At 34.0% G+C, this 24,576-nt stretch overlaps 2 protein-coding genes and 2 long non-coding RNA genes across 5 annotated transcripts; 2 read left to right on the forward strand and 2 right to left on the reverse strand.

Annotated features, from left to right (window-relative positions):
• The first annotated feature begins 5,942 nt into the window (after positions 1 to 5,942).
• Positions 5,943 to 6,394, forward strand: LOC109182672. The gene is made up of 2 exons (XR_002054393.1): positions 5,943 to 5,981; positions 6,028 to 6,394. It is a non-coding gene; the product is annotated as an uncharacterized LOC109182672 (long non-coding RNA).
• A 6,988-nt stretch (positions 6,395 to 13,382) lies between these two features.
• On the forward strand, positions 13,383 to 17,596 carry LOC109182836 (phosphoinositide phospholipase C 4-like). Of its 2 annotated transcripts, none has more exons than XM_019333049.1 (9): positions 13,383 to 13,946; positions 14,394 to 14,590; positions 15,149 to 15,284; positions 15,400 to 15,639; positions 15,717 to 15,949; positions 16,056 to 16,173; positions 16,528 to 16,665; positions 16,761 to 16,847; positions 17,112 to 17,596. In XM_019333049.1, the coding sequence occupies exons 1-9, from the start codon at positions 13,632 to 13,634 to the stop codon at positions 17,403 to 17,405; spliced, it is 1,758 nt and encodes a 585-aa protein (XP_019188594.1). In that variant the 5' UTR covers positions 13,383 to 13,631; the 3' UTR covers positions 17,406 to 17,596. The 2 variants fall into 2 exon arrangements, with proteins under 2 accessions (XP_019188594.1, XP_019188595.1); XM_019333050.1 differs by having other exon boundaries at positions 13,385 to 13,946; positions 15,720 to 15,949; positions 17,112 to 17,546.
• LOC109182837 lies at positions 17,567 to 19,770 on the reverse strand. The gene is made up of 2 exons (XR_002054446.1): positions 19,582 to 19,770; positions 17,567 to 18,220 (listed from the first exon to the last, which is right to left on the reverse strand). It is a non-coding gene; the product is annotated as an uncharacterized LOC109182837 (long non-coding RNA).
• A 3,729-nt stretch (positions 19,771 to 23,499) lies between these two features.
• On the reverse strand, positions 23,500 to 24,576 carry LOC109182576. The gene is made up of 3 exons (XM_019332729.1): positions 24,429 to 24,576; positions 23,909 to 24,199; positions 23,500 to 23,675 (listed from the first exon to the last, which is right to left on the reverse strand). Exons 1-3 carry the CDS (start codon positions 24,562 to 24,564, stop codon positions 23,638 to 23,640), a joined length of 465 nt encoding a protein of 154 aa, XP_019188274.1. The 5' UTR covers positions 24,565 to 24,576; the 3' UTR covers positions 23,500 to 23,637.

Raw genomic sequence — 24,576 nt, forward strand, 5'->3', positions numbered from 1 at the left:
AAAACATTCGAAAAGTAAAATTCAAGAAGTAAGATTAGAAAGTTAAGCTTATAGAAGTAAACTTTCTGAATAGTCACTTCGAGTAGTAAAATTAGCAGGGAAAAAGTGAAAAACAGCAAAGTAAAATCACTTTGCATTCATAATAATTTGCGTCCAAAAATAACTTAACTTTTCGAATATTGCGGTCATGAATTAACTTTTCGGATGCTTCAGGCATAAACTAACTTCTCGGATGCTTCAAGCATAAGCTAACTTCTCGGATGCTTGAAGCATGAGCTAACTACTCGGATACTTCATGCTTCAGGCATGAACTAACTCTTTTTTTTTTTTTTGCCATGAATATATTTTCATGCATTGTTCAAAATATTATCATGACACCAATCATTTCTTCATCAATACCTCGTCATTTCATTATCAGCATTTATCACAATATTTGCTTCAGGCAAATTAGCTAGAATCATCAAGATGAGGTTCATTCTCCAATGACCAAATGCTTTGGTGCGCGGCACGTAGGGATCAATGCCCTTCACACCCACATTGATATCAAACCTGCTTCTGGCTAGAATTTTGCCTCGATGAGTTTTGGTCGTCCTTGAATATCTTGATCACTTTGTTTCTTATTCTGAGCTCGAAACTCATACCACACCGGTTATAATCTCGACTGCAACCCCTTATAAAGTTACTCAACTAGGTAACATTATGTGCTTCAGGCACCTGTGCAAAATCAACCAGACATGCGTTTTGATTCTTCATCAACAACTAGTTATGTTTCTTAGCCACAAGAAGTGTTAAAATCAGCTTAGGATGCTTCTCATAATTTGTTGTCTTGTACTACTGCTGGAGTACAAATTACTCACACGAAAAGTTGGCAATGTCTTTTCAATTAAATATTTATCTAAAACTTCTTGTTTAGAGTTTCACTTCTGAGACTATTTTGTGCAGAGCTGAATTATAGTCAGTTACTGACTTATAATCTTAAAACTTAAGATTAATCTAGTCAAATTGTGTCTGAGGAACGACAATAGATGACTACTAGTCAAAATGGTCCTTCAGTGACTTACATAATGCAATAGGGACTTTTTCAATCAAATACTCATTTTTAATATCGTGGTTCAAGTAGTGACATATGAAAATGAGAGCTTGTGCCTTCTGGGCATCGGTTCTCTGTGACTTAGCAACAAAAGTTTGGCTCGATTTCTTAGATGTCAAATATATTCCAATATCCAAAGCCTAAGTGAAATAATTGCTATCGACATGAGCGAGCTCAATAAATTCACATTTCCAATGAAAGACATAATCTACAAGATCATCATTTGATGCAACTTTAGGAAGCAATGTGACAACTTGTGAAAAAAAACCACTATTTTGAATACATGTTCAAGCAATGGATGAAGAAACACCTTTTACATAAATATGCATATCCGTTTCTTAGCATTCTAATACAAACACAACAATCCAATGCAAACATAATAAGGACCGATTATGCATTCGATCTCCATAATCATAGAACATACATGGATACATATACATACAATTTAGCATATAACCAAAATGTATTTACCATTTCTATGCATCATGGTTCATATAGAGCCTATCTCATATACATGAATTGAGAGAATAAATAAAGATAATATGTATTTACCCAAATTCTTAACCATGTCTTGATGAGGGGTTCATCACTCAAAAGTTGTTAACAAACATGAAGAATTATCACCCATTTCATAGAAACAATAATTGAAGGTTCCAAACCAAACTCATAGCCACATATACACAAAAACAAAAATGGTGCAACACGAATCGGTGAGACAAACACCAAATTGATGCAGCAAGCATCGACTCGTGTTTATAGCGTCAACTCGTGCTACAAGCAACAAGACACGAATTGTTGCGGCAAACACCGAATTGATGCAGCAAGCATCGACTCGTGTTTATAGCATCAACTCGTGCTACAGGCAACGAGTGGTACGGTGCTTCACTCTCCAATACACCTAATTGATGCTCCCAAGTCATCAATTAAGCTTTAAAGTCTTACTCACTCTTAACTTCCACAAAATAAACTTTAACAATCTTAATTAAAAACCATACATTCATTGCCTAATCAGGCATAAAAACGAATTGCTAATCACATGCAAACGACATATCATAAAAACATAATAATGCACTACAGCATATGGTATATAACATACAAAGTATGCGAAATGAAAATAATATGTATACATATATTGCATCTTCATACGAAAAGCCACTTCTATTTACACAAACATATATATCACATGCTCTTCTTTCAATTTGAAGAATCAAAAATAAAATTGGAAATATATATTCAGGAATTTACACAATCATATATATACGAACTAGTATGTGCAATTCATATTTCAAATTGTAGAATCAATATGTATCATATCAATCATGCATTTCATAATCATATCAAGAGGTGTAGAATCAACATGTGCCATATAAAAACATGTATTATATGAAACCTATGAACATACTTGCCTAGTATAAAAACATGTATTATAACATGTCCGAGCATACCGTTCACCAAGGAATATGTTGGCGAGTCGTGCTAATAACGTGTTGTAATTTGGCCTATCAACTTGTTAGTTCTCGCGTGATGATTACATGGTAATTGCCCGGAGATTATATATAAGATTATAAAGTGTAGAGATGTAAGAAGAGAAGAATGACACAAGATGTAGAGCACAAACATGAGCACTTTATTTCATTATGCCTTCACATGTATTTATACTAATCCATACAACCCTTCATATGCTTAACATAAACAATATATTAAGTAGAAGGAAAATGGAGAGTCTCAAGATTAATGGCCACTAATAAAATATTTATAACAAAAACCATACAGAGAATAAGGAGAGAAAATGGAGGCTAGATCAGAAGAACTGAAAAATAGGAACTCAAGAAGCCCTTTTTCATTAATCATTGCATCATACATATATATATATATATATATATACATATATATATATATATATATATATATATATATATATATATATATATATATAGATTTTGGTTCCTGTGAGGTCATGCCTTCCCGTGCGGTCAGTGTGGCATACACCATTAGATATGTATAAATACACCATACAATGTTCAAAAATACACCAGAATGAAATGTCAAAAAATACACCACACAAAAAATACACCACACATAATGGTGTATTTACGAACACTGTGTGGTGCATTTTTGCATACCTAATGGTGTATACCGCACTGACCGCACGGGAAGACCTGACCTCACAGGAACCTGACCATATATATATATATATATATATATATATATATATATATATATATATATATATATATATATATATATATATATATATATATAAAGAATAACCATTGCAGTTAATAATATCATACATGGGGAAGATCATGGGATAGTGGGGATAATGGCCATAAGATGTGAATATTTATAATACTCTCCTTGCCCATTATTATCACACTCATGCCTCGTTAAAAACCTCATTAGAAAAATTTTGTGGGTAAAAAAAAAAAATTTACTCTAGGGAAAAAGAGTACATGACATACATATGTTAAATTATATGTTGCTTCGGTTGCCTCATTAAAAACCTTAAACTAAGAAAACTCAGTGAAAAACAACTTAGCTAAGGAAAAAAGAGTACAACCATAACCCCAACATAAACCTTCAAGTGGTATTATATTCATGATTGATTCAACTTATTCAAGTAAAATGATACTCCCCTAAAGATGACAATATTTAAATCCTTCATATAAAATAGGGATAAAGTACAAATAAGCCACTATACTATTTGGGAAAAAGTAATTAAGCCATCGAACTTAAATAACCCCCAAATAAGTCATTGAACCCGGAAATAAAAGAGCAATTATCATTTTTAACAAGTTAACTCCAGATTTTTGCTGATTGGATTGCCAAATGTTTATTTTATTTACGTTTTTTTTATTATTATAATCCACCTACATAGTAAAATATTTTAAAGTAATTATAATCAAAGTAGTTTTGTTTTGTCTAGATCTAATTTATTTATTTATTATTATTTTTTAAACAAAAGATCCAGTGAAAAAATAATAATAATAAATAAATCAAAACTATTTTGATTATAATTACTTTAAAATATAATATTATCCAAGTGGATAATATTATTAAAAATAATAATAATAAACGTAAATAAAATAAACATTTGGCAATCCAATTAGCAAAAACCTGGAGTTAACCTATAAAAAATATTAATTGCTCTTTTTTTTAGGGTTCAATGGCTTATTTGCTCTTTTTTCCGGGTTCAATGGCTTATTTGAGGGCTATTTGAGTTCGATGGCTTAATTGCTGTTTTTCAAATGGTTCAGTGGATTATTTGTACTTTATCCCTATAAAATATATTTCCAAAATGTAGAAGGAATTTTGTGAACACATATGCTCAACTGCCAATGAAATGAATATGTTGTATAATAATCTTGTGACTCTTATGGAGCTCACGTGGGTATAATATTGACATCATAATTACTAGTCAAAATTTTTCATAATATACCCACTTATCATTAGTGCAACGCAATCTTTATTGTCCCCTTATAGGATAATGGGAGTAAATTATAGTACAATCAGTTTTTGGACTTGGTATTATGGGGATACAATAATAATAGCCAGTACCCAAGTAGCCCATTATATGTTGGCTTGTCTAAGTAGCCATGACCATATATTGCAATCGTTATGCGTTGGACCCGTGTCTAGCATGCATGCTGGACACGGGTAACAGTGTCGTAAGGCACTGTTATCTCCTTTTTTTTTTTAATTTCAGATCGCTTCGTTATAGGAGTATATGTTCATAATACTATATGTTAATAACTGTACATTCATAACTGCATAACTGTACGTTCATAACTCTATAACTGTACATTCATAACTCCATAACTGTACATTCATAACTCCATAATTGTACATTCATAATTTTTGAAGCTCTATGTTCACAATTTTAGAGCTCTATGTTCATAATTTTATCACTATATGTTCATAATTGTAAGTTCATATTGTCAGAGCTCTTTGTTCATAATTCGATCAATAACTGTACATTCATAATTCCATAACTGTAGATTCATAATCTCATAACTGTAGATTCATAACTCCATAACTGTAGATTCATAACTCTATAATTGTACATTCATAACTCCATAACTGTACATTCATAATCTTCGATGCTCTATATTCACAATTTCAAAGCTCCATGGTCATAATTTTATCACTATATGTTCATAATTGTAAGTTCATTAGAGCTCTGTGTTCATAATTTCATAATTGCATAACTGTACATTCATAACGGCATAACTGTACATTCATAATCCAAAAAAAAAATATAACGCCGTTAACGGCAAAACGCGCGCGGATTTTTCTTTTTTAACTAAATGACGCGTTTTTTTTGAAAAACGACGTCGTTTTGGGCCCGTGTCCACATTTCATTGTGGACACGGGTCCAGGGCATAATTTGCCATATATTGGCTAAGTAGTATATAAATTTATTTTAAAGAAATACTCGATCTTCAAGTCGAGATAATGCTTGGCTTTTCCAAGCTTTTAATTTCAAAAAAAAATTTAAAAAAAAAAAAAACTATGTCTTTAGAGATTAGACATGAGCTAACATTATCAAGTTTTTTATGTATTTCATTGATGATTATACAATCAATATTGACTGATATGATAAACAAATTAAATATCTTCATTAGTAACTCTTTATTTAGCCCATGATGGTACATATTATTCCTTCATCATGAGGTTAATAACTCTATTTGTGACTCTTTAAAGGGTACATAATGACCCATATTATATACATATTCCTTCTTCTGGAAGAAAATTACTTAGTCAATCATCAATTGTTTCAGGTCATATAAATGCCTTAGTATTTTTCATGTTGTGATTCTCACTTTCTCTTATTTTGAGAAATTCTAAATCCATCATGGATTTTTCGAATATATTGTCCAATGACCCATCAGTATGTGATCATAACGTATATCATATGATGTCCAATGACCTATAAGTATGCGGTCATGACTTTTATTATTAACTGCATATTATTCACTACCAATGATATTAATTAATCAGCAAAACTTATTGTCATACATTATGGGAGAATATATCATATTAAAATCAATTCTGGGTATCTGTGTAAACCCATGAGCTCCAAGCTTCGCTTTATATCATATCATTATTCTCTTTCGTACCAACTCCTATTCAATTGTGTGTACACATAATATAGAGAATACAATAGCGAGTTGAGCTATGTCTTAATTGCTCCTTTATATATCAAATAATCAGGGCACTTCTTGTGCCTAGTTCTGGATCCAGATTGAGCAATTATAAAGGCAAATGTGTTATCGACAACATTTTTCATAAATTTCTCTCATATTCATGGCAATTTCAAAAGCAACAAAATTATAGTCATTTCCTAGAAATATTCATATTTGGTCGTTTCGCATCCCAGTATTATAATTATTTGGTGCACCACTGGTATTTCGTCTCCTGGACGAATGTCTTCGAGACATAATTAATCGATAGATATATATTTGGCAGATATTAATAATCTACTGCACCTTCAGTTCAGTCAATCTAGTATGTGGATCAAATGATCCCCATCTCATATATCCCCCAATACTAGAAAATGATATTCACAATTTATGCCGTCAGCGTATCAAATGATCCCCATTTCATAGGCTCCAGGTATTTTTATAACAGACGAAGGTTTAGAACTAATCATGTATACCTACTTTTATTTGATAGCCTATAGAGATATGCAATAATCGTGTTATAATAAAATAGGTTGCATATTAATAAAACACAGATTTAGAAAATATTTAATTTTACACCACGTACTAGATGTAAAGGGAAATATTTATGATATTCTGTGTATCAAATTTCGATAAAAACAGTAATATATCAAATTTGATCTCCCCAATATACAATAGATAATTTGGAAATTTTCATTTACAGTTGCTTCATAAAATAGTCATGTGAATATGGAGACTACTGTTTGACAGTTATATTATTTCAAATCTGACTCATCATATTTAGCCCAATTCTCAACATTTCATAGTGTTCTAGCGCAAATAATTAATTAATTAATTATTTATTTATTTATTTTTACTAATAATTTAGGAATAAAAATCCATTTTGCATCTTCAACAAAGCTCATTTAATGAGACTTTTATAAGTTATTTATATAGTGTAGCAAACTTTTTTGTTCAAATCCAAATCAGCTAGCAAAATTAGAAATAACTGAAATAGAAGGGAAAAGGAAATCACCCAAATGAATAGCACATGACCCTAACCACTAACAATAGTGTTCCACTCCCGCGTGTAATATTTTCACTTCAAGTGTCATAAAGTCACATTTCACAAACATTCAACAAAAATTGAATTCCAGTTTTTTTGAATGCATTAACTATGTTGAACGTCTAAATTTAACTTAGAGGAAAATGCTGATATACATATAACATATGCAAGCATTTGGTCCGGTATTTGGTTTGGTTCGATTTTTTACTGAACATTTCGGTTCGATTCGATTTTTTACCGAACCGTTCAATATAAAAGAACTCATTACCGTTTGGTTGTTCGGTATATTACCAAATTGAACTAGTTTGATTCGGTCTAGTTCGATTCAGAAAAATCGAATCGAATTGTCCACCCCTACGTTCCATCCACGTTTTCTATGATTCATCAGTAGTATCAAGTACTTATTACAATAAAACTGTTAGCAACTTTTAAAAATTTTAGTGTAATTTATACTTCACACTAAAAAAAAATTCAAGATGTGAACAACAATGTTAATTATTTAGAAGTCGTAAGGGAGAAGTTTGTTGTAACTAACGTTGGCTTCAACAATATAATATTCTTCTCCCTTTTGTCAATTATATGCTTTATCCTGTATATGTTGTTTTGTCCAATGATTATTGGTTCGGTTGTTTACTTGTTTTGCATGCTTTGGATGCCTAGTTTAACAATGTAAACAGATATGATAGTACAGTGTAATATTATTAAAAATAAAATGTACTTTTAATTTTTATTCACCATGTGGGACATGTGCCACAAGCTAAGTCAAACAATGAAAAAAAAAAAAAGAATCTCATATTCAAATGCTTATCATAACAAATATTATATGCATTTTTTTTTTTTTTGTCATCTTCTTTCTAGCTCTATAAAATACGCTGCAACAACAATATAATAAAAATGGTGACATATTTGCTTGTTTGGCAATTCGCAATCAGCGGCAAGCAGATTAATTAGCAGTTTGTGTTAAACTGTTAATAATTTTAACTGGTGGTTTGTAAAATAGATGTTTGATGAAATAAATTGTTTATTATTATGATTAACATGTAAAAAAAAAAAAAAAAAAAAAAAAAAAAAACTATAAAGACATTTGTATAGTATAATAATAATAATAATAATAATAATAATAATAATAATAATAATAATAATAATAATAATAATAATAATAATAATAATAATAATAAGGGAAAATGGCACTTTTTCCCCCTGTGTTATATACTTATAGCACTTTTTCCCCCTATATTATTTAAGTGGCAATTTTCCCCCCTGATATATTAAATGGACATATTTACCCTTAAAATAAATATTTCCTTTATTTTACTTCTCCAACAAATTATAACCACAATTTGAAAAAATAAAATACATTAATTGTTGAATTTAGAATACTTTAAAAATAAAAAAATAAAATTTTAAAATAATGTTTGAACCAACAGTTCAAATTGGATCCGAAATTGTGAAACAACGATTCAAAATAAAAACCAAATCGCGATTATATATACTTATATGTGAGAGTCAATATAAATGCGAAAAAAACATACACTATTTGCAAATATTATAATTCTAATTTTAAGCTATTGCTAGTAGTTGTTCCGATTTGAACCTCTGGTTCACGGTTCAGAATCTATTTTTTTCCACTTCACAATTTTAATAAACGGAAACCCAAATATTGGGTTATGTTATGAATCATAACCGAAATTTTTTTTTATTTGATTGCTATAGTGTTCGGTTCAGTTCGAACCGAACCGTGGCCATCCCTACGTATAAACAATAATTTGTTGAACAAGAGAAATAAATAAAATATGTATTTAAGGGTAAAAATGTCTATTTAATATTATCAGGGGGAAAAACCGCCACTTTTATAATAATTGAGGGGGCAAATGTGACTGCATGAATAACTCAGGGGGAAAAAGTGCTATAAGCATATAACATAGGGGGAAAAAGTGCCATTTTCCCTAATAATAATAATAATAATAATAATAAATAAATAAATAAATAAATAAATAAGGCAATAAAATAATAGTAAACAACTAAAAAGATGACAATAATAGTAACAAAAAAAAAAAAAAAAAAGGACAAATGAGGAGCCTGGTGCATGCTCCATTGCTCCCCTATGTCATCTCCAATATCCAAATATCATCTTTACTTCCCTAAATCTCTACCATTATCTAAATATCTTTATACATTTCCTAAGTGACCTATATATTATATTCCAGAATATTTCAATGAGTTAATACCAACTGAGGTCCTTTGAGTATAGTTATTTTACCACGTTTAGTCATAAGCTTTCAAATTGATCATTTGTGGCCCTTCAACTTTCAAATTTAAAATCATTCGCGGTCCAAGCTAACCACTCATGGTCTTTAAGTTTCAAAATTTAACCAGTTGTGGTCCTCTTGAAAGGACCGTGGTTAGTTAAAATTTAATAGTTTAAGGACCATGAGTGGTTAACTTGGATCACAAATGGTTAAATTTGAAAGTCGAAGGACCACATATATTCAATTTGAAAGTTTAGGACTAAACGTGGCAAAACCACTATACTCAGATGACCTCAGATGGTATTAACTGATATTTCAATCTACTATAAATGTTCAATTACCATAAGGAAACTCAATTACCATATATGCAGTACTCCCTACTATTTTATACTATAAAAGACTATTAACCGAAGACAAAGAGGCATGGAATTCAACTCAATTCAATCTTCATTACACAATACACAACATATCCATACATCTCTACAACTCTCTCTCTACCCAAAAATTACTTCTCCATTTCTATTAGAAATTTCATAAAATATTCTAGACCAATAGCTCTCTATACAAATTGTATTTCTACCAAGTTATTTTAAATATAGTGAATTTTGACTTAACATCGCCCAAAAAGAATTGTAATTTTTACCTTTTGATTTCAACTTTAAAAAATATTTTATCTCTTTATTATTTTTCTTTTATTCATCGAATTGGCCATGATGACATGCTGAATCAGTACCCCGGTAGCCATAAAATCATCAAATTGGTTTGTCACTGTTCAGTCTTTTATTTGGACACGTTATATTCTAATTTGAATTAATTCATTCTTTATATTAAAAAATACAATATAAATTTTATGACTTTTTAAAAATTTATATGCTACAGTATTTTTTTAAAAAAATTATTTGAATATAATTTATTGGAAACATATTTTCGAAATGAGTATTTGTGAATGCCTAAAACTTATGTGAGATTGATTCACAGATCTTTGTATGTGAGACAGGTGAGGTTAATATAAAAATGTAATACTAATCAGGAATATAGTGTTTGTTACTTATAAAGGAAAATGTAATACTTTTGAAGAAAAATGTAATACTTTTACATTTTGATTTAATGGTTCGTTTGAAATCTTGGAAAATGTTTTCCAGAAAATTATTTTCAAAAAATCACTCATTTTCTGCAAATATTTTAATTTTATGGTGTTTGGCTGAATGTTAAAAAAACTATCCTTTTTTTTTGTTTGGCTGAAAGTTAAGGAATAAAATTTTTTCCGTTTGGTTCATTTTCCTGAAAATGAACATATTATTTGTTATAATAATAATAATAATAATAATAATAATAATAATAATAATAATAATAATATGTGGTGATGGGGTGGTGATGGGGGTGGTGATGGTGGTAGTGGTGGTGGTGGTGTGGTGCGGTGGTGGTGTTGATGTTAGTGATAGTGGTGGCATTGATAGTTGTGGTGGTGGCATTGATAGTTGTGGTGGTGGGGTAGTGTGGTGGTGGGGGTAGTGGTGTTGGTATTGGTGTTGGTGGTGATGTGGTAGTGGTTGGGTGGTGGTGTGCGGGTGGTGGTCATGGTGTGATAGTGGTGTTGGTGGTGGTGGATGGTGATGATGTGGTAGTGGTGTTAGTGGTGGTGGTGCGGTAGTGTGGGAGTGGTGGTGACGGCGGTCGTCGTCGTCTAATAGTGGTGATGATGGTGGTAATGTTGTGGTTGTGTGTGTGGTGTGGTGCTGGTAATAATAATCATTCGGAAACTAACTTTAAAACAAAAAAAAAAAAAAAAAAAAAAAAAAAAAAAAGGAAGAGAGATGGAAAATAAAGAATTTAGACTAAAACTAAGAAGATATTTTCACCAAATTAGACTTGTTTTCGTTTATCAAAATTAATATTTTCTTTTTGACTTCATTTTCTTTGAGTACAAAAACACTGAAAATTCGAAAAATGACTACCGTAAGTCATTTTCCGGATTTTCAAATTGACCCTTAAAAGTATTACATTATTTCTTCAAAATCATTACATTTTTCCTTATAAATAATAAACATTGTTGAAAATAATGAACCAAATCAATTTAATATCCCAAAATAATATTTATATATACACACGAAAATATATAAAATATTATTGGATATATATCTGAAATATATATAAAACGGACCCAAAGGTTATATATACATATATATCTACGAAAAAGATATATCAATATATATAAACCAAAAATTGAAACTAATAATTCTGAGATTATAAATCCAATTTAAAAACAAATAGAGAGGAGGATTTTTGCTTAGAAGCATAATTCGAAACCGAAAGAAGGAAAAGATGGCTCGTGTATGGGTATAGGATTTTTAGCGCGAGTCAAGAGACCACTCTTTCCTTAAAACCTTATTTGCCACCTCCCAAAAGTGCTAGAAGCGCTATGGCCTAGGTTTCTCAGGATAAAACGTGCTACGGTTCGACGTTTGAGCACTCAAACGAACGAACCCGGCGAACTAGAGCAAAACCTTGAACACAGTTAGGCTTAATAAAGGAGTAGAAGCTGAAGAATTTTGAAGCTTGAAAACAAAATTTCGTGTGTGAGCTCTTGTGCTTGTTGTTGTAAAAAACTTCTGTCCTCTACCCCTTCTTATATAGGGGAGGAGTACTTTATAACATTAATCATGACCATTAAATTTGACTATGTAACATCTGAAACAGCAAGCCATTTAAATTCAAAATTAAAATTAGAATTAATTGAGAATTTAGTTCCACTTTTATCCGTAGACTGGCTTCAATATAAGTATTATATTTCTATCTCGACCCGATCCGTTTTATAAATATCCATAATCTCAAATGATAGTCACTCTGACTGAATTGTGATAAGATTATGATTTGAAATTTCAGTGTTGAATCTTTAATTAATTTTGTACTACGTATTAAATTACAGGTAATGGTGTCCTTGTGCGCTAAGATCCAACTGGATAAAAACAGGCAAAGTGCCAGATAATCATCGTTGTCCCAAAGAATATAACAAAAAGTTAAAAATCAGTCAAAATAATTGAGGGGATTTTCTTACTTAAATTTCTACTAAATTTTTAAACAACAAAATTTCATTTTTGACTATTGTAATATTGATTTTCTATTAAATTTTTTTTCTTTCATATATTTTTGCCTTTCATTTGTTTGTCAGATTTAGTCTCATTTTAAAATCTTTTCATTTCACCGTTTCATAAAAATAGCTAACAAATTATTTTATTGTTCAAGTTTATTGCCTCAACATGTAATTTATCTTCATTTCTTGTAAATTCTTTCAATTAAATTATTAAATTTAATATTAGTCATATTTATTAAATGGTCAAATAACAAAATTAAAAAAAAAATTAAATATGACAAGTAAATGAAAATTAAAGATGTAATGTAACAAAATTGAAAGAATAGAACTCAGTGAATTTGTTCTTTTCTAAAAGTAAAGAATTTAAAATAAAAAATAAAAGAAGTCTTATTTTTTTTGAGTGCTACTGACCCTGTTACAATGTAGTATCTGTTCATATGTTATTGACTCTATTACAATGTGATATCTGTTTGTACATACTTTTTTAACCTACTGAAGCACATAGAGTCAATGCCCCACACTGTAGTTCAAACTTGAGACCTCTCATTTGAAGAGCCAGAGCTATATCGCTCGACTACAACCTCTCATATTAGAGTATAATTTGATGCTACTAGACCACAAGATCTTGGCTAAAGTCCTATTTCTTATTTGGCCTGCGTATTAAATGAAAGGAGAATTAATACGGAGTACAATTATTTAAATGTAAAAAACATTAAATTATAAACCGGTTTTTAATCGAACAGGATATGGGCACATGGCACCATACTTTTTCTCTTCCTTCAGAGATCAGACACGGAAACTACACACCAAAATCTTCACACACACTAACGTATATTGTGTGTGTATATATGCATTCTCTATAGCGGCAGTCGTAGTATGAAGCAGCGTCGGAAATTTGAAATCCGGGCGTGAACTGTGAAGTGTCTAACAATTCATCTTCTTTCTTCGTTTCTTGAGGGATTTGGATTTGGGAATGGGGAGTTACAGAGTTTGTATGTGTTTCACGAGGAAGTTTAAGGTGACGGAGGCGCAGCCGGCGGCGGACGTGAAGGAGGCGTTCAAGAAGTATGCGGAGGAAGGGAGCCAGATGAGCTCGGAGCAGCTGCTGCGCTTCCTCACGGAGGAGCAGGGACAAAAGGAAGCCACTCTCGCGGAGGCGGAAGCGATCGTGCAGCAGATCCTCCACAAACGCCACCCCATTTCCAAGTTAACTCGTCGCAATCTCGCTCTCGACGATTTCCACCATTTCCTCTTCAACGCCGACCTCAACCCCCCAATCATTTCAAAGGTACTATACTATTTCTCTTGCGTTGACTGGTTGTAGAATTTTGAGTGCGCGAAGATTGGATCTTTCTCTAAATCTCCTGATAATTTACAATTTTCAAGTATTGACTCTTGAATTAAGTAAATCTGCGGATTCCTCGATCAGGAATTGACAATGAGAGAGGATTAGAATTTAGAAATGGTGAACCCAGAGTTCCTGATTTGGAGAATATCTAACCCAGGAGATGTGTTTTTATTCACTGCACACTCTCTCAGTTCCTCTCTTTAAATTACCCGAAATTTTTGTGCTTTCATTTTCAGATTTGGTCTCTTTGGGATTTTCTCCGATTCTTGATGTACCTATTACAAAACTTGGATCTAATGCTGAGCAAGAAATTATAATTCTGGCCTGCTTTTCTGGTGCAGTTCTTCTGTTTCTATTAGTAACTTTTGCATTGTGCTATCATTTCAGGTTCATCATGATATGACAGCTCCCTTATCCCATTATTATATATTCACTGGGCATAATTCGTACTTGACTGGAAATCAGCTGACAAGTGATTGCAGTGATGTTCCAATAATTAAGGCACTGAAGAGAGGTGTAAGGGTTATAGAGCTTGATATATGGCCAAACTCAGCAAAGGATGATGTGATTGTTCTTCATGGAAGGTTGATAATTTCTGTCTTGATTATGTTGAGTTTAACATGATATTGTTTGTTCAGTGCTCGTTGTTAGTTCTTTGTCCACTGCTTAATTCAAATTTCATTTGTTTCCTCATCTGAAAGGCTTGGTTAATGTATTTCTAAAGGAAATTAAGATACTAGATTTTTATTTATTTTTTAAAAATGGAAATTTGCAAAGTGGGAAATTTTAGGTATGGGTATGGGGGTTCAAAACTTTCTTTGATGAGTAACCTTTGGTTCTTTCTTCCACTTATTTCTGAAAACAATGGATTGTACAACACTTTGCTTATCACCTAAGCAAAGGACATGAATAATTATGCAGCAAGAGATTTAGTGCCATTGTATTGTAAATAATGGGAAGTTAAAATGCAAATGGCTCAAGATGGTGGATTATTGGGTATAGAGGTCCGAAATATATAGAAACTTATATGGTTGAATGAAATGTTCGATGCTTGGCTAGGTAACATTATGACACATTATTTTCCCTTTTCTTTATATTATTTCCGTATGCTCCATAGCATTTAAGCATATTTCTAAATGCAGGACAGTGACAACTCCTGTGGAACTCATAAAATGTCTGAAGTCAATAAAGGAGAATGCCTTTGTTGCCTCTCCCTACCCAGTTGTAATAACACTGGAAGATCACCTAACTCCTGATCTTCAAGCTAAAGTAGCTCAGGTGAGTTTCTGTTTTATAGATATGTAGAATTTTTTTGTTTCATCACCAATAAGGTGAAGGGAAATGTATTTCTAGAATTCAGTATGACTAGAAACTGTCTATTTGTGGTCTGTAGATGCTTACAAACACATTTGGAGATATGCTTTTTGTTCCTGAATCAGAATGCTTAAAGGAGTTCCCTTCACCAGAAGAACTTAAACATCGCATTGTTGTTTCAACGAAACCCCCAAAGGAATACCTTGAAGCTAAGAGTATCAACGAAAAACAAAGTAGCTCACTTAGCAGAAAGGATTCTGATGATGATACTTGGGGTGCTGAGCCTTCAACGTTAACAGCTTTCCAAGATGATGACAAGGTGAACCTTTTGTCTCAGTTTCTATCCACCTAGAGCCTTAAGTTGGTTACATATTGATGTTTTGATAACCTTCTAAGCAGAGCGAAGGTGATCCAAGCAAGCACAATCAGGAAAGCGAAGATTATGAGGATGATGACGACTTTGATCAGAAAGCAAATGCATATAAACGCTTGATTGCTATACATGCCGGCAAGCCCAAAGGAGGGATGAAAGAGGCACTGAAAATTGAGCCTGATAAAGTGAGACGCCTCAGTCTAAGTGAGCAAGCCCTTGAAAAGGCTGCTGAAGTTCATGGAACAGATGTTGTCAGGTATATTTCACATTCATGAAGGCATGAAGCTAGGAAATTTTTTTCTTCCTCATAAATTATCCTTCTTTTTTGGCTTTTGCTCTAATGGCTCCTCGTCTCTTGTCAGGTTTACACAAAGAAATATTCTTAGGGTGTATCCTAAAGGTACTAGGTTTAACTCCTCCAATTATAAACCACTAATTGGTTGGATGCATGGTGCTCAGATGGTTGCATTTAATATGCAGGTATACCTTATTTGATTTAGATTGATACCTTACCATGCTAGTTCTTTAATTATTATGTGCTCTTTGTAGCCCTTGAATATCACTCTGCTTTATCATTAGTACATGAACAAAGATTGGCTTGTACTATATTTATTCATACAGACGTTGTTTTCTAGAGTGTGATAGATTGATAGTTAATTGGAAAATATTGACTGCACAATAGCTCTTTTAAATACATTTGAAGATACATGAAGTTTAATGAACTTTGGATTTGAATCATTATACCTGAAGATACAAATTTTGACTTTTGGAGTCCAGCTTCCTGAAAGTTTATTCTTTGTCTTCCATTAAACTAATGTTATTCTTCAACGGCAGGGATATGGTCGGTCACTTTGGTTGATGCAAGGGATGTTCAGAACAAATGGAGGCTGTGGTTATGTCAAAAAGCCTGATTTCCTAGTGAAGGAGGTTTTTGATCCTCGTGCCACACTGCCAGTGAAGAAAACCTTAAAAGTAAGCGAACCATGAGAGAAACTGCAGTTCATTTTATTTTTTTTTAATAATCAAATCTCTCTATTTAGTATTTACACTCATATTTTACTTTGAAGGTAAAAGTATATATGGGAGATGGATGGCACTTGGACTTTAAACAAACTCACTTCGATTTGTACTCCCCACCAGACTTCTACACAAGGGTAAGCTGGTTTAACTTTTGCCCAATTACTTTGCTCTTTTCTTTTCAATTCTGTGTTTCCCAATTTTTTAAGGACATCAGAAATCATATAAAATATTTGTTTATTCATCTAGACTAGACAAGAACTTTGTGTTTCAATGCCAGAATAAATGTTTTTTAAAAAATAAAAATAAAAATATGTATACCTATACCAACAGTTTTGTGTAAATGTGTGATAAGTCCACCCTGAAATGGTGAGAAATAAAATGACAAAGTGTTATGACAGGTTGGGATTGCTGGTGTGCCGGCTGATGAAAAAATGATGAAAACAAAGAAAAAGGAGGACAATTGGACGCCGGTTTGGGAAGAAGAGTTTACGTTCCCGTTGACTGTACCGGAGCTAGCTTTACTACGAATTGAAGTACACGAATATGACATGTCCGAGAAGGACGATTTTGCTGGCCAAACATGCCTTCCTGTATCTGAATTGAGACCAGGCATTCGCGCAGTTCGCCTGTGTAACCGGAAAGGAGAGAACTACAATTCAGTCAGGCTTCTGATGCGCTTCACGTTTGTTTAAGTGTGCTGTTTGTTGATCTTCATCGGTTTGCTTGTGCTTTCGTTTCGTATAGAGGTGTGTGTATTCTTTTCCACTGTAAATTCCAAAAGGCTCTTCCAATGCATGACAATAATATATCTGAGTGCTTTGCTTTGTGTACAATTTGCAAGAAACATCAGTTATGGAAACAAAAACTCTATTTATTTTTAAAATTTCTGTTTCAGAATTTTGTTGTGAGGATCACTAAAGGGATCAGTTTGATACTGCAAAAATCACATTCTCAGCTGCAAAAACAACTAAAAACACAAACGAAAACAAAGGCTCGAGTAACATCAGAGTTAGGGAAACACATCGTTATCTCTTTTGGATCTTAGCAACATACAATTTAGGCTAAACACCGGAAAACAGATGGACCACAACAAAATTTCAAACGTGCCTTTGCCACCATTACATCCATCATCAATCATCTTTTCTTGAAACCATATTTTTTACGCTCGTAGAAAAGATCTGTCTTGGCACTCCCAAGATTGACAATTTTGGGGCAACCATCACGATCTTTTTCCTGCTGTGTACACTCTTTGCAGTAGTAGGCATCAGAAATCCCCAGCCCTCCACAAATCACACAGCGACCTTGAAAAGATCCATAGTTGCATTCATCGCAAACTCGCACAAGAGTGCAAGGCCGCACATAGGAATCACAAATTACACACTTGCCATCACATTTCTCACAAAGACGTCCAATGGCTATTCCCGGCTGCTTCCGGCACATAATTAGATCAGGGTGGTGCTTGGCCATACTTGATGCAACACTATTTTATACCAAGCAAATGAGCAAACTGCAAAGAGAATCACAAAAGAAAAGGAAAATGTTTCAAGAAAATAACTTTAAGAAAAGAAACCTCTTATTGTTATACAGTACTACTCTATGGTGTTAATTCTAATATGTAAAATTGTCATCTGAGCATTGGCTAACCTAGCAAAAACACATCCACTAGATGACATATCAGGCCTAACCAAGCATCCTTATGTGATTAACCCCTCATCGTAGAGTGGTGCCCTAAGAAGAAGTATTACTAGTGCACATAACTTTCTGCAACTAAAACTAATGCTCCAGTATAGTTACACCTACAGAGACCCATTAAAGTCTAGAGTGTTTTACTGCACCATTACGATGATTAGCCCATCTAAACCAAATTCAACAGTCTGCCTGCCTCTCTCACTCTCATGATCACCACCTCAATAATTAGGCCCTCTGGGCTCCAACCCCCTCCAAATCCCCACTCAACTTCCTCCTCCCACCACTCAACTGCAATACCTTTCTACATAATCTGCTCAATTCAGATTGTCATCCATTCATCCAAACTTAAAATAAAATTGATCTATAGAGTTAAATTTCACTAAATACAGCACTAAAACAAAATAAATATCAATAGAAGATGAATACTGCTGAAAGTACTTTTATATGATATATGGAGGTTGAAGCAATTATTAGTTAGGCTTTTTGTTGGCTGTTCAGACTTCAGAGTGACAACAGTTTCATCCCTATGTTATTTGGGTAGTACTATACTACTATCCAACTCCAAAATCCTAATGAAAACCATTAAGTAACATTACTTTTACTGACAGGTAATTGACTAAAAGTCTAAAATAAGCCAGTTATCATTGTAAACTTTCCAAGTTTAGTTTAATTTGTATTCATCAATTCAATGATTAGATACACAGAAGCTAGCAGCTTGCAAGTCTAAACAATATGTTGCATGTAGAAGGGCTAAGCGCCCTCTTCTGCTACATTTAGCATGCTGGAATCAACCATATGAATTATGATCCAAGCAATAAATTGCAAACACAATAGAAATCAAACACTACGAAAACATAAGAACTTTGGATTTAAGAGAACACGGCAATCAAAGGAAATTCAATATACGTATATAGTAGCAGGAGAAAGATGTTTGCAAATTGGAACTGGCATTTCATCAAACATATGGTCGATGCCTCAACCACAGCCCGCATTAGCCTCCAAAACAAATTGAAATGACCTCAGAAACTTTGACTATGGAGAGAAACAACCTAAACCAAGCCCTATAAAATATTCATCGAAGCGCATGCAATCGAAGTCGACGAAATCGGCTCAAAAACGACTGAACCTTTTTCAAAGCGACATATTCGCATAAACTCAGAGTAGAACACTGCAATTTACCTGAAAATCTTAGCGAGCTTGGATGATTTGATGCAAACAGCTGCGCATGAATCAAAGTCGAGCTTAGACTGCGATGATACCAATATTATATGACGCCAATTATTCCCTGAAATTCGAAAGCAGCATTGAAATTGAAATTCAACTCGCTGGCATCGTCGTGATTTTATGAGTGGGCCTGCTACATGTAATATCATTAGAAGGCAATGATGGACTTCTGAGATTGGGCCTCCAAACTCATTATTATGGTTGATAAAAACTGTTCCTTGCAATTTTTGTTTGGAATAAGGTTCAAATTAGTCACTGAACGTAAATTGAAAATGCAATTAGGTCAATTAGATCAGTGAACGCTCCAAAAATGTGCAATTAGGCCTTTGAATATTCTAAATTTATGCAATTTCACCGGATACTAGGTTACTATCAATTTTAGCAAGTTATCAGCTTAAGTGACAGCTGAGTTGGCATTTTAAATAAGTTTTAAATAATTTTTAATAAATTTTTAAAAAAATTAAACTACGGGTGGCCGACGTCGTTTTATTTTATTTTATTTTTTAATTTTTTTTTTAAAAAAAATTATTATTAAAATTTATTAAGAATTATTAAAAATGCCAACTCAGTTGCCACGTAAGCAGGTAACCTGCTAAAATTGATGGTAACTTACTATCAGGTGAAATTGCATACATTTGGAGTGTTCAGTGGCTTAATTGCACTTTTTTTCGTTCAGCAGCCTAATTGCATTTTTAGGTTACGTTCAGTGGCCAATTTGAACCTTATTCCTTTTTTAAAAAAAAAAATTATAGATAAATTTTTTTTTACAAGGTTGAACAGTAAGAATATTGACTATTTCTTGGCAAATTATTGTGTGGATCATGGTCCACACAATTGTGTGTACCATGATTATCAGGTACATTTTTAATATATTAAAAGTACATTATTTTTATATTGAAGGTACATTATTTTTGTACTGTGTTGAAAAGGAAACTAAAAGGAACCTGAACATCTTCTTGTTATTCCATCTTAGAAAGAACAACACATTACAGGACATTATATAGGAAGATAACAAGTATTGGGAAGGGACATAAAGGGTCTTCCCAAGGAAAAACTATTTCACTCCCAAAGACTTAAAAGCATAATAAATAACCCTGCAGAATAGGCTGCTCATATTCCAAGATAGGCTGCTCATATTCCAACACTCCCCCTCAAGCTGGAGCGTATAAATCAAATGCTCCCAGCTTGCTACAAATATACCCAATTCTAGGTCCACGAAGAGATTTGGTGAGAACATCAGCAAGTTGATCGTTTGACCCAACAAATGTGGTAATAATGACTCCGGATGCAACCTTCTCGCGTATAAAGTGACAGTCAACCTCGATATGTTTGGTCCTTTCATGGTAGACAGGATTGGAGGCAATATGTAGAGCTGCCTGATTGTCACAAACAAGTTTCATAGGTCTAAGCTTGCAGAAATTGAGTTCTGTGAGAAGTTGCTTAACCCAAATTAGTTCACAAATCCCTAGTGCCATTGCTCGATATTCTGCCTCTGCGCTTGACCGTGCAACCACATCTTGTTTCTTGCTTTTCCAAGAAACCAAATTCCCTCCAAATAGGACACAATATCCTGATGTCGATCTCCTATCCCAAAGACACCCAGCCCAATCTGCATATGTGTAACCAACAATTTCTGTATTTCCATGATCTTTATAAAGTAATCCTGTACCTGGGGATCTCTTCACATATCTTAAAATTCTGATAGCTGCATCCCAATGGCTTTGGCATGGCTCTTGTAGAAACTGACTAACAACGCTTACAGCAAATGAGAGATCTGGACGAGTGATAGTCAAGTATAATAGCTTGCCAACTAATCTTAGGTAACTGCTTGGGTCGGATAGAGGCTCCCCCTGACCTGGAAGAAGTTTAACATTCGGATCCATGGGTGTGTCAACTGGCTTGCTATCTGTCATACCTGTTTCTTCAAGGATGTCCAAAGCATATTTCCGTTGTGACATATAAATACCTTGTTTAGATTGGGCCACTTCAATACCAAGGAAATACTTCAACTTTCCAAGATCCTTTGTCTCAAAATGCTGAAACAAATGTCTTTTAAGTTCGTTTATTCCCTCCATATCATCCCCTGTGATAACAATGTCATCAACATATACTACCAGATATATGTTTTTTCCAAATAGGTGTCTATAGAAGACAGAGTGATCGGCTTTGCTTTGATTCATGCCAAATTGTTGGATCACATCACTAAATCTCCCAAACCAAGCACGAGGAGATTGCTTTAAACCATAGAGGGACCGTTTGAGACGACAAACAAGGTTAGTTCCAGTCTTAGCCACAAAGCCAGTGGGCTGCTCCATATACACTTCTTCCTTCAAGTCCCCATGCAAGAAAGCATTTTTGATATCCAACTGATACAGGGACCAGTTACGATTAGCTGCCATTGAGAGGAAGAGACGAATAGATGTGATCTTAGCAACTGGTGAGAAGGTATCTGTGTAGTCAATGCCAAAAATCTGTGTATACCCTTTAGCAACAAGTCGGGCCTTGAGTCTATCAACTTGTCCATTTGGACCAACTTTCACATTATACACCCATCTACAACCAACCACAGTTTTTCCAAGGGGTAAAGGAACTAACTCCCAGGTCCCAGAAGAATGAAGTGCTTCCATTTCATCAATCATTGCTTGCTTCCATCCAGGATGAATTAATGCTTCTTTGACACTTTTTGGAATAGAAACAGTAGATAAACTAGTAATGAAAGCACAATATGATGGAGACAATCTCTTTTGTGTAAGAAAATTATAAATGGGATAAGGATTCCGAGTGGATCTTTTACCTACTCGACTGGCAATGGGAGAGCTTATTGTGGTGCTTTGGACCGTGTCAGTGGGCAACGTTGATGTGGGACATGAATCAACTAAAGGTCCATCCTCTTGGGAACCTTGACGATTGCGCCGCTGATAGGTGTACAAGAAAGGTGAACTGTGTCCTTGAATGGTTGGCATTGGTATAGTTCTTTCAGGAACAGTAGAGGACATGGGCTCTGTAAAGGTAGGAACAGGGAGAACTTCTGTGACTTCAAGTGATTCCCCCAAGAAGTCAGATTCATCAATTGAGGTAGAAGAGAAAAAAGGCGTAGTTTCAAAAAAGGTGACATCAAAGGAGGTGTAGAAACGGTGTGTTTTAGGGCAATAACACTTAAAGCCTTTTTGGAGACGGGAATACCCAATGAACACACATTTTATTGCCTTGGCATCAAGTTTGTCACGTCCTGGAGAGCTATCATGGACAAAGCAAGTACTTCCAAAGATCCGTAACGGGAGTTTATAGAGAGGTTCCTGTGGAAGTAAAAGATTAAGAGGAATTTTCCCTTGCAACACAGAAGAAGGCATTCGATTTATTAGGTAGCAAGAGTGAAGTATAGCATCCCCCCAAAATTTCTTAGGAACCTTGTGGTGAATGAGCAAGGTGCGGGCTGTGTCAACAAGATGTCGAATTTTTCGTTCAGCAACACCATTTTGTTGAGGAGTCCTAGCACAAGAAGACTCATGTAATATCCCATGTGAGGAGAAGAACGAAGTGAATGAGTCAGAAAAATACTCTTTAGCATTATCACTTCGTAAAACCTTTAGAGATACCCCAAATTGATTCACAATTTCATTGTAGAATTTTTTAAACACATCAAATAGTTCAAAATGATTTTTCATTAAGAAGACCCAACTGCATCGAGAGAAATCATCAATGAAAACAACAAAATATAGGAACCCCAAGGTAGTTGAAACACGACAAGGTCCCCAAATATCAGAATGAACTAAACAAAAAGGTTTATCAGCCCTCCTATTCATTTTACTAGGGTATGAGGCTCTTGAGTGTTTTCCAAGTTGACAAGACTCACATTCTATTTCCTTTAAATTGGACAAACCAGGAACAAGTTGTCTTAATTTATTGATGTTAGGATGCCCAAGGCGACAATGGCTAAGAAAAGGTGAAACAGTAGCGGTGCAAGCTGTGTTGTTATCGGTAGAACCTAGAAGATAGTAGAGCCCTCGTGATTCATGTCCCGTACCAATCGTCTCCCTTGTCTGTCGGTCCTGAATAACCACAGAATTAGAAGAAAAAGTAACCAAGCAATTTAGAGAGTGAGTGAGACGATGGACTGAAATTAAATTGAAAGGACATCCGGGAATGTAAAGAACATTCAATAAAGAGAAAGAGTGGATGGAAACTTTCCCAATCCCCTTAGCTTTTCCTTTTGATCCATCACCAAAAGTAACATATGGAAGAGAATCTGAGAACTCAATTTGGGAGAAAAGAGAAGGGTTACCAGATATGTGATCGGTGGCTCCAGAGTCGAGGACCCAAACTGAGTTTGATTGTGAAGCAAGGGCAGTGTGAGAGATATCGGGAGAAATGGTTGTTTTGGCACCCTTTAATTGCAAGAATTCTGCATACTCAGCTTTTGAGATAACTTGTGTGCTTGAGTCCGCAGTATTTGGATTCCCAGATTGAGCTATATTAACCATAGTTGGTTTCCCATGGAGTTTCCAACAAACCTCACGGGTGTGCCCTGGTTTGTTGCAAAAGTCACAAAAACGAGAGGAATTACGTCCTCCACCTCGGCCCCGAGATATCGGGAGAAATGGTTGTTTTGGCACCCTTTAATTGCAAGAATTCTGCATACTCAGCTTTTGAGATAACTTGTGTGCTTGAGTCCGCAGTATTTGGATTCCCAGATTGAGCTATATTAACCATAGTTGGTTTCCCATGGAGTTTCCAACAAACCTCACGGGTGTGCCCTGGTTTGTTGCAAAAGTCACAAAAACGAGAGGAATTACGTCCTCCACCTCGGCCCCCTCGGTTACTTCCACGACCTCTTCCTCTATGATAGCTTTGAGTAGTAAGAGCAGAGTGATCAACAATGGTTGAGGATGGTGTATTTTCTTTATAAATAGAAGAGACTTGAAGAAGTCTTTTGAACATTTCTTTGGTTTG

This window comes from Ipomoea nil, unplaced genomic scaffold (genome assembly GCF_001879475.1).
Source record: "Ipomoea nil cultivar Tokyo-kokei standard unplaced genomic scaffold, Asagao_1.1 scaffold1074, whole genome shotgun sequence".
NCBI lineage: Eukaryota > Viridiplantae > Streptophyta > Magnoliopsida > Solanales > Convolvulaceae > Ipomoea > Ipomoea nil.